This window comes from Nesoenas mayeri, assembly GCF_963082525.1.
Source record: "Nesoenas mayeri genome assembly, chromosome: Z".
NCBI lineage: Eukaryota > Metazoa > Chordata > Aves > Columbiformes > Columbidae > Nesoenas > Nesoenas mayeri.
In genome coordinates, this window is record NC_137542.1 from 50639879 (window position 1) to 50654968 (window position 15090).

At 40.5% G+C, this 15090-nt stretch overlaps 1 protein-coding gene across 1 annotated transcript in view; it reads right to left on the reverse strand.

Annotated features, from left to right (window-relative positions):
- Nucleotides 1-6023: 6023 nt before the first annotated feature.
- RAB3C (RAB3C, member RAS oncogene family) overlaps nucleotides 6024-15090 on the reverse strand; it is a gene marked incomplete at both ends in the record, with an annotated part of 114125 nt that continues 105058 nt past the window's right edge. The window contains one exon of the mRNA XM_080362651.1: nucleotides 6024-6211. Within this exon, the coding sequence (XP_080218777.1) occupies nucleotides 6024-6211 (188 nt within the window). The remainder of the gene's footprint in view (nucleotides 6212-15090) is intronic.

Genomic DNA, 15090 nt, shown 5'->3' on the forward strand with positions numbered 1-15090 from the left:
TATACACTGAGTAAGTAATTAAATATTGCACTTATTGGCCCATGATCCCTCAGTTTTGAGGTATTCAAAAATAGAAAACTTATCTATTTTTATCACATATTTTCATGCAACATTTAAGACATTTCAATTCCACAAACACTAGTATATAAGTTACATATTCTGACAGTCCAACTGCACCACAACACATCTGACATTACTGACAAAATATTAAACAGGAGTTACAGCACAAACATTTCATTTAACACTAGTTGCAGGTACATGTCAGAATTACTCAAGGAAATTTATCGCCAGAAGTAGTAAGCAATCCCCAACTTTCATTTTTGCGTGTTATGCATGATACTGAAGTTATTGGAAGGTTAGGACTTTTGCTTCCCCCCAAATCAAATACCAGGTACCTTATTCTACAACTGATAAGCCATCTACATCTGCTGAAACCACGGATAATAAACCCATGGTCTGCAAATGTCATCCAGCTAATTTCTGGTTCTAATGAGTGTTTATGGATAAATTCCACTGTGGCATTTGGGGAAGGCTGCACTGAACATGAACAAGTAACTGAATGAGTGGGTACCGGATTAGTGTCAAAAGATGTACTGCTGTGTATATGTGTATACTACACAAGCATAGTTCAATTTTCTGCTTTAATGAACATCCACAGATGTTCACAAAGCTTAAAAAAAAAAAAAAAAAAAAAAAGAAGTGAAGTGAAAGAAAAGCTTAAATTTCAAAGGTAAGCTACATTTACCACTTGATAAAGAAAAGTAGTAGAAATCATTCTAAGAATTCAGACAAATTGCCTCTTTAAATGAGAGCTGACAAATGATGAACCTTGGAAACTCTGGAGTCAGAATGTACTGAAGAGACTATGTGTATGGATTAAATGGTGTAAATCAACACAACTCGATCCCCTCTTGGCTTAAGTGTAGCCATGTTGCTTTACACCCCCTGAGGGTTTATCTATGAAAATTTACATACTCATGGTCTCACATTGCTAAATCTGTCACCCTAAAGAAGAACTAGGCTCATACACAGTGTGTCTACCTATATGAAACAGGCCAAGGAGGAACCTGTCCATCAGCAGAACAATAATTTAGTTGATGCCCTTAAAAACACAAGTAATAAAACTTGCCTCTCACAAATAAATATAGAAAAGAGTAGTTGGGGCAGTGGGGAATTTGGGAAGGGAGCTTATTTTGGAATACAAATGCAGCATCATTCATCTCTATTGAAGAAATAAAGGCATCGTCCTCAGATGTAGGATTTGTACTGCCATTTTTTTCCTTAAAATGTCAATTAAACTCAAAGTATTCTCAAAATTAGGATCAAACTCCAGCAGATTTTGTGCACCTTGAAATAGCACTTCATTCCTAAAATAAAGAAGGTGCAGGTGGTACAGCTGAATATACAGAGCTGAGCAGACTGGGAAGAAAACTTAATCTTTCAGACTGGTGCTCTGGAAAGGCCACATAGATGTAGTTGCTCAGGTAGTTTCTCTAAGCATTACATTAAGTATAAGCACAAAGGAACAAACAGTTCCAGGTAACAGTCACATACACAGCTGTTCAGAGAGAAAGAGTATTTTTTGACAGAAAATCAGGCTAGCTCATATGTATTTCAAATACCAAACAAAGAGGTCTAAATAAACAAAACACCACCACCACCAAAAAGATACGATCTTAAGTTAGTTATGCTATAAGGGCGAGAATGCATGTGAACATGAACTCTTATCAGAATCAAAAACATGCATCTGAAGGTTCAACTCAACAGGCCTTGCTAGCTGCTTGGCTGGTTGGTGCCAGGAGGCACCACAGGAACCAGCCACATCCTACAGTCTCGCGTGCTGCCAAGGCATTTTCTGAGCACTAGTTTGGTCATGCAGCAAACAAGACACTGTCAGAGCATGATAAGGCTGGTGAATTACCCATGCCTTTTGGCCTGCTGCTAAAAGCTTTAATCCAGATCACAACTTGGGAAATAAGTTGTGTAGTATTTGTTCAGCTGGCACTATGGAGCTCAGGACCCTCTGCCCAAAAACATCTAATCTCCCAGAAATTTAGCACACTCTGTGTTTCAACTGCTGTATCTTAGTAAGAGACTGAAATCTCAGCTGAAGTGAGTATCTGTGGCTGGACCCATAAGGCCCATGACATTCAGTTCTATTTCTGTGCTGAGAGTAGACAACCAATTACTGCAAAGTGTGTGAGTACTTTTTCACCAAGAATTTGTCATGAAGCTGAAAATAGTTTGGGATCTCTTTTCTCAGATTTCAATTTAATGGCCCACCCCTCTTCCATCACTAAAATAGAACTCCTTATAGCCTGGTACTTTCTCTTGAAGGAACTATGCTACACCAGTGGATAGATCAGGAGTCTAACCAAATCCTGCTTGTCTCTTCCAACAACTCATTATCAGTTACTGTTCAATATGTAAGAAGAACAAGCCATGGATTTTTTAAATATTAGCCCTTGTTCAATTGAGATGGGATTTCCAAAAGTGTTCAGCTTAACTCTACTTGCAGTTAAGAAAATTGCATTTCTATTGCATAACTCGATAGGAGCTGAACTAGGTTGAAAGAGTCAACTAGATTGACACAGGCTGCTTTTGGATATCCTACCCCATGAACAGGCCAAGGCATAATTTTAAATTGAATGAAAATCCCAGTCCTGATAGTTTGCCCAGAATTCAAACTAAATTTTTAGAATGTTTGGGGAAAGGGTACTAAGTTACAACCCTAAAGACTTACTGTCTGCCAGGTTTCTCTACAACAGCCAGATTTCAGCTGAGAGAATTTCTGAGATCATGATGCTCCTGATCTAAATCTGAACACACTTTATAGCAGAAAACTCAATACTTCTGTAAAACACATGGCTGCAAAAAACAACCTGTGATGGCAAATCAAAGGCTACTTTTCCACCAGTAGGTAACCCTGATTGTTAAGAAAAGGTCTACTTGAACTTCAAAACAGTTTTAGTTTCAGAGCGAGGAATGATAGGATAAATTTGGTTCAATGGGATATCATCAGGTCATCCATCCCAACCTCCTGTTCAGAACAGTGTCAACAGAGAGGTCCAAGCAGTCTGCCCAGGGCTTTAGCCAGTCTGGTCTCGAAAACCTCCTAGGGTTTCATGTGAACTCTTTAAAAATTAATCTGACTAATTTGGAACTCTATGACAATGGTTGAATGTCAATACGAAGGTACTAGGAGTTTTAAAATTCTGACTGGTTCTGCTGCTATACATCAGGTGAGCCTTTTCCTTACAACACATGGCTGGCAGGCTAATGAATGTTACTGTGGCAGCTGCTTCTGCTGTCCTCCTCATCCCATGCAGAAGGTGAGACATGTTGGATGTCTGGGAGGCTAGCTGCCTCAGAAATGAGAAAGACAGATTCTTCCTCTTTGATTTTGCTGTTACTCTTCTGCCCAGGCTCTTGATGCAAAATGAAGAGCAATTAATTCATCCTATTTAAGTACAGAACTGTTTATCTGTCACTCCATTTATTTAAAAGTATATATTCTAATAATGTATTACCACCACTGATTAGGATCTGTGTGGTCATAAAGAGGCAGGGAGGCTCCGGAATACATTGCAATGGAAGTACAAGCAAGGTAAGGCTGTAGCAAGGTGCATTTTGGGGTCTTTTTCCCTTGTTATAAAGTGGACAGGAGATGACTGTTTTGCAGCTAGCATCCTAGAGCACAGATGAAAGAATGTTTGCACTTGTAGCCATGCTACATGATCCAGGATATGCTCAAGCTCAAGTAAGATGTGACTATGTCCTCCTCTCTTCTTGCCTTGCCTGTTATGGCTGAGACTAATAACACAATCTAAACATTTTCTAAAGGACTGAGGGCTGAAGTGGAGTGCTGTCTCAAGGCTTCCCTGCTCCTTTTTCTCCAGCAGCATTGCACATGGCAACAAAAGGACAGAAAACTGCCCACCATCTCATAGAAAGCTTCCTTAGCTTCTTATAACTTCTTTTTCCAAAGCAGCTGGTACATAATGAGTGAAGAGGTCCTCAATGAAAGTCTTTCAGTGCAGTTACCAACATGTTGCCTTAGAAAGGGGAGAGAAAAGCAGCACACCTGGAGGGAGGCAGGGTTATGTTTGGGATAGCACATGCATTTTCTGCCTGGCTGCTCATCAGCCCCAAAGAGGACAGTGCTTGCTTTTCATGGAAGTAAACAAGTGAAGTTCAGTTTCCATGTGTCTAGGAAAACAAGTGCTGAAGTAAACTAGCTAACAGGACAGACATGGTTTAAAACCCCACACTGAAGAAAGAACATTTATTCATTTTAGTTAGGCAGCTGATGTAGCACCCTGATGGCACATTCATTTTACATGTGTCTATATGCCTTGTTTGGAAGTAATTTTTACTGTGTCGAAGTGTATGAAGGTTAATTAATCAGTGAAAAAAAAAAAAAGAAAAGTGATCATTTTCTCCTAGTGTTTTTCAGGAGTTACGTAAGTTACCTTCAGAAAAAGTAATGTGTGTAGAGGGATTTCTTTGCAGTTGTGAGCAGTGTGAAGTACCTTGTGTTGCTTCTTTTTTTAAATTTGTCTTCTGATTTTTCCCATTGCAGACAGTTTAAGAAACATCAGCCTTGTACTAAATTCTCTCTAATTGGAACAATAAAACAGTTAATGCTTTTTCAATTGTGCCATTTAGTTAAAAAACTTCACTGTGACGCAAGGGAAAGAGTTGTACAAAGTACTCCAGGGCACAGACGTAAGAAACTGCCACCAGTTACTAGAAAAGTACTTTTAAATACTGTGAAATATGACTATTTTGAGCACTTTATTAAATAGGAATTTGCTTACATTATTCTGCTATATTCAAAGCCTTTTGCTGATCTTATGAATGTATTCAGCCTAACTCCAGCAATGTTGACAATTTATTAAAGTTCTTAAAACTCTTATGAAATTCTAATAGTCTTGTCAAAATAGATAGCCTCATCAAAGTAAAAATGACATCAAACACTAGCTGACACCAGCAGCACTTCTGCAATAGGTCTGAGTAAAATATAGGTGTTTGTAGCCAATGTAGTCATGGCTGTCTCAGTGACTGAATGGGAGATGAAATTCCTGAAAACGTAAAGATGCATGTTTGACAGCAACAAGACAAGACAGTTTTTGGCTATGAATGTGTAATGGATTTGGCTCTGTCAGGTATAATATAGAACTGTGTGTTTAATATCTCATGCAGGTAGAAATGAAAAGAGCTAGTCAGCCCTCCACTGCTGGGGTAGGTACTACCGGGATCTCTGTAATGATGGAATGAGAAATTAAGTCCAATTTCAGAAAGGTGTTAGATAGGCATGCATCTTGTGTGGAAATGTAAACATACTAGCTATCCAAACAGGATGAAGTACCTAATATCTCTGAGGATCTGCACTGAACACCTACATCCAGTTGGAAACTTATAGGAAAGCTTGGTGGCTTTGGGTCTACTAGCTAACTTCTTTCCAACTTCTGTAATTTCTAGCCAGCTGTGATGTATAACATGATGCGTGTAGATTTGCCAAGGCAACATGCTCAGAAAATGTCCCTTATTCAAATGATCTGGACAGAATAAGTGATTGACTCACTAGAGGAATATGTTTACATTGATTTTCAGTCAGGCAAAAATAAAAGTAGCATCAGGAAGCTTATTCTAAAACACTTTGGCCACTACCCTAAGGATTCAACTATATAATTTGAAATTGATGAAGCAAGAGCCAATTCCAGGCAAAAGCGGTCTGAGGACATGGCACCAGCTGAAATAATTGTAATGCAAAACAGTAAAAAGAAAAGAGAAACTAACAGCTATCCTGCATGCAAAAGCCAGATGCTAAAAAATGCATCGTGCTTTCAAACTAATAACCTCTCCAACTCCATATGCATACTCAACCAGCTGCTGATGTAAAATAAAAGACTTTGCTCCCAAATAAATTAATAAGATAGTATAAATAAAGGCATATAGACCATTCATAAATACTCTGTTGGCAACTAAACACACTGGAGCTGCCTTTGCTGATAGCGGGACTAACAGCCGCAGTTGGGCTGTTGTGGAGGGGGGGTGTCCTTTAGCCGAGTGTTCTGCTTGCTGGCAGCAATGGCAGGATCCGTCTCCAGACTTTCCGACATTTTGTCACAGATGATATCCACGAGTCGCTCAAACGTCTGCTTGACATTAATGTTGTCCTTGGCACTTGTTTCAAAAAATTCAAATCCTAAGAAAATAAACAATACATTTATTTTCGATGCATATTCTGGTATCTCCAATAAATATACAAACTTCTCTTAGGTGACGAAGAGTTGAGAGATGCTTAGAAAACAAACATGTAGAGCACAAACTTAAAAAGACTGATACTGCAAGAGCAGTTGGAATTGTAACACAATCAAAGTACACTAGTGTTATTTGCTTTATATCAACCCAGATAAAATCAGTACTGGTCCAAATACATTCTCTTAGACAAATTCTACTTTAAAACAGTTTAGTCTAAAAATTGACATCAGTTTGTGGGTATTAGTATTTTGGAAATGCCCTCTATAACCAGCCACCGGGAAGGAATAATCTACTGCTCCATCTCTATTATTTTACTTTGAGCATTATTCAGCTGGAAACAGCCACTTCTATTGTGTCATTAACCTAGTACTAAAGTAGCCAACTGTATTTGGAAATAAGCAGATAAAAAACCAGCAAGACAACGAAAGATTTCTGCAATTTGATATCTACTTAATTTAGATGTGAATCTGTGGGACCAAAGGGCCTCCCAATCCCACAAACTAAAATAATAAAAATATACAAACACACAGAAGGAAAAAAAGTTCCTTAATTCATATAGAAGGACTTTTTATCTATCAGTTTGCATGAGTATCCCAAAAGCAAAAAACCAGAGCTTTCCTTAACCCAGAAGGGACACTTTTATAATCAGAGCCAGCTTTCCTAAGCTCTCTGCCCCTATTCATCCCAGGTTTCATCTCTCACGTCTGCCTCCTTCATCTGGGCCATATTTGCAACTTGCTGGTCCAGCAGGCTTCTGTTAGTGCTGCATCTTCCCAGTGTTTGCTTCCTTTGCAAAATATTTGTCTTTTTTAATTTATGTTTTCTAAGTGTTTTCCCCCGTGCTCTACCTTTTCTCCCAGTTACCACATTGCTCACCTGAGGGTTCCCTGGTAATTTAAAACTTTCTCTTAATTCTGTCTTTCCACTACTTAAGGATTCAATATTGAAACAGTTCACAAAACATCTAATCGACTGGTAATATTAGAGAAGTGGCTTAGCATTTCCACAAATATTTTGATTCTTTCTGATTAAATCTGTATAACAACATGCTACTACCAGCATGTTTTATTGTGAGAAAAATCCCAGTAAGAAAATATCAATCACTTGAACCCTCAGTGGAAGAAAGGTTTTTTTTAATGTTTGTGTTTTCCAGTTAATGGACTAACTTTCTGTTGCAAAGGCCATTTGAAATTTAAATGCAACTACTTTGATCACGTCAGTCCTATGTATTCTATATGCTACCTAAACAGGATGTAATGTACGCATGCAGTCCTATAACTGCTTACCATGTAGCTTTTTATGTTTGAGAAGTAGCCTAGATTTAAGGCAGATATTTATATTTAGCTTGGTATTATATCCCAGAATGCACTTATAACCAATGCAAAATCTAACTCTGTTCTGAATTTTCTTCATATTTTTAATTTTCATAAGGTGCCTTGTGCTGAAATGTCACTAAGTGATTAATCATTTAAATGCACAGGAGCTAAACACAAGCCTAAGTTAGTGTTCATAGGTAGTTTAGATAATAAGAGGTATAAATATTGTACAGGGTCTAGTCATACAACTTCTACTAATATCTGAAAGAAGTGTAAGGATAACCTCACAGGTTCAGAATCACACAGAATCACAGAATCGACTGGGTTGGAAAAGACCTCAGAGATTATTGAGTCCAACCCTTGGTCCAACTCTAGTCTGTTTACTAGATCATGGCACTAAGTGCCATGTCCAATCTCAGTTTAAAAACCTCCAAGGATGGCGAGTCCACCACCTCCCTGGGCAGGCCGTTCCAATGCCTGACCACTCTCTCCGTAAAGAATTTCTTTCTAATATCCAGCCTAAATTTCCCCTGGCAGAGTTTAAGCCCATGCCCCCTTGTCCTGTTGCTGACTGCCTGGGAGAAGAGACCAATCCCCACCTGGCTATAACTTCCCTTCAGGTATTTATAGAGAGTGAGGAGGTCACCTCTAAGCCTCCTCTTCTCCAGACTAAACAACCCCAGCTCCCTCAGCCTCTCCCCATAGGTCTTATGTTCAAGTCCCTTCACCAGTCGTGTTGCTCTTCTCTGGACCCGCTCCAGCACTTCAATGTCTTTCCTGAACTGAGGGGCCCAGAACTGAACACAGTACTCCAGGTGTGGCCTCACCAATGCAGAGTACAGGGGAAGGATCACTTCCCTTGTCCTGCTGACCACGCTATTTTTGATACAGGACAGGATCCCATTGGCCTTCTTGGCCACCTGGGCACACTGATTGCTCATGTTGAGCTTCCTGTCAATTAGTATCCCCAGGTTCCTTTCTGTCTGACTGCTCTCCAGCCACTCTGTGCCCAGCCTGTAGCGCTGCAGGGGGTTGTTGTGACCAAAGTGCAGCAGCTGGCACTTGGCCTTATTGAACTTCACCCCATTGGAATCAGCCCATTTTTCCAGTCTATCCAGATCCCTCTGCAGAGCCCTCCTGCCTTCCAGCAGGTCGACACTCCCTCCCAACTTGGTGTCATCAGCAAGTTTGCTGATGGTCTCAATCCTCTCATCTAAATCATCAATAAAGATGTTAAACAGCCAGCTAGATGCAGCCCCATTCACCAGCACTCTCTGGGCCCGGCCCTCCAGCCAGTTCTTAACCCAGCAAAACTTTTTCTATCCACATTTTTCTAGAAAACAGGAAAGCTATGCATAGTAAATGACCCTGTACATAAATTGTATACTGGGAGGAGGTTTGAATCTACATCTGATTGTTTAATTTAGCTTGGCTTACATGTCTCCTTTGTTCTAAACTAGAATGAGAATGAGGAAAGCCTGTGTAGCCTCACTTGCTGGTGGCTTCAGCCCTCCTGCAGAGCTCCATGCAGGAGAAGATTCTTCAGATAGCTTGGGAACTGTTTGGGGGAGGAAGATCCTCCACATTTTCAGTGCTCTGTGTTGAAACCCGGCTGCAACTCTAGCACAGAACACAGTCAGGTCCTTCCACAACTGGTAGTCCCTGCTCCACAATAAGCAGGAGGAAAGCAGCTGGTTCCAAAGAGGAGCAAACAGGACTAGAGGGCAGAAGGGTTGAGGGCCAATGTGGAATGGTACACCAAAGCCTTGGAGAAGACTATAGGAAGAAGAATGGATCTTAATGACATTTCTGAGGGGAGCAGTTTTTACAGGTGAGAAGACAGAATTACTGGTATATGAGATGATCCTGAAATGACAGATATGACAGGTAGGTAAGAGATCTGGAAAGAGAAAAGCAGAAAATGAAAGAAAAAGAGTCCCAAAGAAGAGAAGAGACTGATGTCAGGAAATAGTGAAATGTGAACAGGATCAAGAAAACAGGCCCACTACCCCAGTGAGGGTGTTCTGCATAAGAACACCATGAAAAACTTAGAGGTATCCATTATCCCAGAAAGACAGGATTACAGGGTGTTCAAGCACAAGCATATTTAATAAAATAAAATAAAATAAAATAAAATAAAATAAAATAAATAGACACAACTGTGGTGAAATCTATGGAATTTCAGTTACAATTTTGATATAAGGAAATGTTAGTCACAGTAGTGCTGTAGCTGGGTATCAGGCTATACCTGCATGCACTTCCTATCAACTTAGTCATTAATTGCCTGGGTGATCCAGGACATTGCCTAACTAGATCATGCATAGACGAGACAATGCACTGACCTGTGAGAAAGTGACTGGCCTCCCAACTGCCTCTACAACAAAGTGTTTGCTTTATTCTTTACAGGAACTGTACAGATGGGCATTTTGGACAGTCCTGGAGATTCGCCCAGGCAGGCCCTGTTGTGCATACACCAGCTGATAGGAACTATTTATATGAGTAAATTTGCTGAAAAACACCCTAAGTAGAGAAAAGTGTCATGCCAGTGGGTTGCCCCACGCAGTTCTTCCTGTAGAATAGATTCAGCTGCACATAGGTAAGACACATGTAGATTGTCTGTGGAAACTATTCTTACAGATGCAGAACTGGTCATATAGAACAGTCTTCTGAAGCCAGTTAAGAGATGCTTTGTGCACAGTTTAAAGTAATCACTGCCATCAGATCATAATGTGTATTGGGCACGTAGAACCAGCTGGATTACAAGAATTCAGCAGAACAGGCATTCAGAGAGTCTCATCTGATGCAGCTGAAGACACCATTGCAAAGACCTTTCAAACAGAGGCTCCTCTTGCCACTTGGACAGCAACTGACTGTACTGTGCATGGGATTCAGTTTCGCATAAGTGTTACCTTATGCAAGATATCCCAATAAATTAGAGTGGTGTTATAATTTTGAGTGGTGTTCCTTCCTTTTGGTATGGGGTTTTTTTTTTTTTTTTGTTCGTGTGTGTGTGGGTGTTTTTTGGCTTGTTTGTTTTGTTTTATTTTGTTTTGTAACAGAAACTTTGTTTGTGTAACAAAGAGCTAGGGAGTATTTTCGTGGAAGGGTGTGTCTGAACTCTGTTTTTTTTCCATTTTGTAATGGAATGTTTTGCAGACATTTTCCTTGTGACCTCTCCTCTCGACTCATCTTGCAATTATTTTACTAATAGAACTTAGAGACCCTAAGCCTCTAAAATGCCTGCATGTGAGGGCCTCAGATCTACATTTTTTTAAGACTTTCTCCAGGATTTTTCCTCTTCTTGTTATTAACGGAGAGAAAAGATTTTCCATGTGAGTATAAGCCTGATGTGAGGCAACCCTGGTGATGCTCAGGGCATCTGAGCTCAAAGAACACCATGTTCCCACCACTCATGATGATCTGTACTGCCAACATGGGTGAGACTGGGCAGAACAGATTACCGCAAAGATATGACAAAGCCCAAGAGGCAAGTGGGTAGGTAAGGCACAACAGAGCTGAAAGTGAGAATATCCAAAATATCAAAGTGCTGACTGAACATATGAACAATGCGTGTGGAAAATCCATCATGACGTTATAATATAAATGCCTCTTTTTTATTTAATTCTGTTTTCCCTTTGCTGCCCTTAACACCATGTCTCTTTCCCTCATCTATCTTCTTCCCAATAGAACCAACTCAGAGAAAGCTAGCAAGTCTTCAGCAGCCCCCAAAGAGTCACACAGCAGCAGGAGCTGGTGAGGACACCGGCATGCTGCTACTGTTCGCCTGATGAGCTATAGTGCACATAGAGCCAACTACATAGTTTCTCTAGAACAGATAAATAGCTTGAATTAACCAGCTTTGTTCTCTCTCTGTCCCACACTTGTCCTGCCTTAGCAGAGGTTCCTTCATCAGTGCTCATTAACTCTTGTTTATGCCAGCTTTCAAAAAAACAGGAAGAAAGCAAGAACAGAAGAGACAGCAATATGCAAAGGGAAGAACATTCTGCACCCTCTCATCTTCCTGAGAAAAAGTGACACGAAGAGGACATACTATCTAGTAAATTTTAAGCACAGTTCCACAGACATTACAAACAAGAGCTGTGTTAATGTTTCACCAGCTGATCAGGAAAATCTGTTTTCAAAGTGTTTGTCCACACCAAGAAAATTTTATTTACCACGCCTGATGTTTTGTTAAGTTTAACAGATGTCCTCAAAGGTGTGTTCCTGCAATAACTACCCTTCCATGAAGATAAACGTGAACTGCGATCCATAGTGCTGCTCTTGCCTGTGCCTTGTTCAACCCAGTATTTTGAGGAGTAGTAGTAGGCGACTGCAACGTCAGAGTAAGAAGTGGCTGTGGGAAGCTACTCCCTTTGTAACTCAATGGTGTACAAAGGCAAAATCTAGGAAACCATGGGAATGAATCATTCAACGATGTCATAGTATATAAAGGAGATGAGCTAATGATGCCTTATCTTCTTGGATTTGCATCCTGTAGGCAGTTCTGAGGAGGCACTGGCAGGCACCTGCTTGTCTGCTCTGAATAGTATCTAATAAGGTTTGCATTCACATTCCAGGCTGCCAGTCAAGGCAACTGCAAGGCCTTCTTCCTCTGCTCAGTTGTCCACTACCTCAGAATTGCTAACATCTTTGAGACTTCTGCCTCTGAAAGAGAGACAAACACACATGGCATGATTGCAAAGTCTCCTAGGAGACTGGGCTGAAAGTAGCTGGTGACCATTGATGTTCTTCAAAGCATCTCCTACACCTGCAATTATGGTACCAGATCTGTTTATCCTGTGCTCTACTTTGTAGACTACTTGGATGGAACCTCTGCTGACCAAACAAGCACAAGGGCTGGACTACACTAAGAAAAGTATTAAAAAAATAAACCCCAAGATAGAAGTTTGCTAATATTATCTCAGCAAAGAGCAGTGCTTCAGCACCATTCTGGATAGAGCTAATGTAAAGATTGATAACAGAAATGCTAAGATATTAATTCACCTTTAGGGTGTCAAGATTTATGAAAAACAAAAGCTAAAGGGGGAGTCTGAGCTGTGACAGAACGGAGAGACTTGAGGGGCAGTTACTGGTGATGCTCTAGCAAACACCTTTTCCAGTCTTTCAGAACATAAGCCTTCCATATAAATTCCAGCTGTACTGATTTTGATTGTAGCTTCCAGATACTTTTTAAATGAGTACATTTGGGCAATAAATCAGATTCTTGGCAAATATTTTTTTTTGTTTGTTGTTTGCTGAGCAAACACAATCCCTTGCTTCCCATTGTCATTAAGAAGCTTTCCTGTAATGCAGCTCCAAGTGTCTGAAGGTACTGGCAGGCTGGCATTTCCCTCCTGTAAAAAAACATCCTGGGAAAAGGAGCCTTTAATTGCTCTGCCAGTATCCTGTGTGTGTTGTAACTAGATGAAATACTTTGGTGTTTGTCAGTGCTATCTGTCTCATTCCCCTGGCACTAAGATTTGCCCTTTAAAAAGAGCTAAAAAATGATGAAGGGTGGAACTATGAATAGGCATCTTCTTGCACAACCCAATTATTTTCATTTTTAATGCAAAGTTAGACACAGCCATATGTCCATGCTTTTGAAACTGCCTGTGACCCTGCCTTCTGCACCCCGGCCTCCAGCCAGCCACAGAGGCAAAACAGAACTTACTGTTCTAGCAAACTGTGTGCTGAGGTGCCAAGTCCCACTTGATTCCCAATGCAGATGCCAAAATTACAGCCCTAAAAATGCCTCTTCAGTTAATGCCTAAACTCACAGATGTCTAATATCCCCAGTGTACCCACAGATGTCTAATGTAGACATTACCCCCCAGAGCTTATACCTCAAGACAAGTGAGGTTTGGCTCCACTCCTGATGCTGGGAGCTGCTGTCTTGTGCCCCAGCCCTGGCAGGATTCAGACATCAGATATGTTCTTGCCCCATCTCAGTAGCAGACCTGGTCTTGCAGGCTTAGTCAGATCATACAGAAGTGCTGGATGCTGAATTGCACCCTATATAAGCACATGACACTGACAAATGCTCCACTTTCACCCCTGCTGGGGTAGTAAATGGGATTAATTTGAAGAAATCTAGTCATCCCTGAATCAGGTTTCTAGCATCTCCAGCATGACCCTTATGTACATACATGCCTGAGCCAAGAACAAAATGAAAATAAAACAAGCAAGGCAGAATAATTTTGGCTTGAAGCGATAAATTTTCTTCCCATTTTTGTGAAATTTATTTTCAAAGCACTGGTAATCAAGAGAAGGAAAGAAAGAAAAAGCTGAAAATAAAGACTTTAAGGGAGAAATGGCCCAAAAAAGATGAGAAGAAAAAGGATGGAAAGGAAAAAAACACCCCAAAATATGCAAAATAAGGTATGTGTTAAAATCCGAGGGGTAAAATGACTACCTCTCTGAGTGACAAGCTTCAGGGCACAGTGAAATCCTGGCCACTGCTGGCACTGGGGCATGGAGCACACAGAGCCCTTTGCATGGGCCCTGAATGCAGCATGACAGCTGGCTTCTGCCAACCTTTGTGGAAGGGAATGTGAGAGCTCACCCAGAAAGTGTTTTGTTTTGTTTTCTGACATTCGTTTGTGGCCTCTGGGAGAGATAGTGTTCCAGGATACATTTAGAAAGCAAGAGAATGCACCCTAAGGCACGCTCAGACATGCTAGGTGCTCCCAGACAGGACAAACAGAACCTGACAGAAAACATGACCAGATATTTGGGGTAGATCTTGCAGTACCCCCCTAGTACCTGGTACAACGTGAGCACAAGAGGTATGACTTGGGCCTATGACAGGATGGTACTTCCGCAGCAACCTTAGGGGCCCTGGTCTTAAAGATATAACATAGTCTGTAATGACAATACTTGCAATTAAAAACCAATGAGTGTTGAAATAATCTGTAGCACACACAGAGAAAATGGGAGTTGTACAGAAGCATGTGAGCAAACAAAGAACACATACAAAATTATGTACCTAACTTGCAAGCACAGCAAAATATAAATAATGGAGAAACTGTATGACAAACTATGCAACTGCCCATCTGCATGAGCAGTTACTCAGAGTCTGTTCAAAGGTCTGTGCACACCTCTGCCTGCTAATCGTTTGCCAGAATGTAGATCACAATATGTCATACAGACCACGAATAAAAGGAACTTAGACATTCATGCCATCTGTGAGTCATTCTTTATATTTCTGTTCTGACAAGTGTCACCGAACTTTTATGAATGTATGAAACTTTGAACTTAGCTCAGAAGCACAAGATGAACATGTCAGAAAAGCTGTGTGAGTAATGCAGCTGGGAAGTGTGCATGTATTTTGATTGCAAGATGTTAATGCCTTTTTTACTAAAATACTTTAAAGCATGTAAGTGCAGAATATATTGGGGTTTTGCTCAATAACAAATGCGTGTATTGCTCAGAGCAAACATTCATGAAGGGATAAATAGCATAAGCATTATGTTCCACAACCCTTTTGTTTAGGGATGAGTGAACAAAC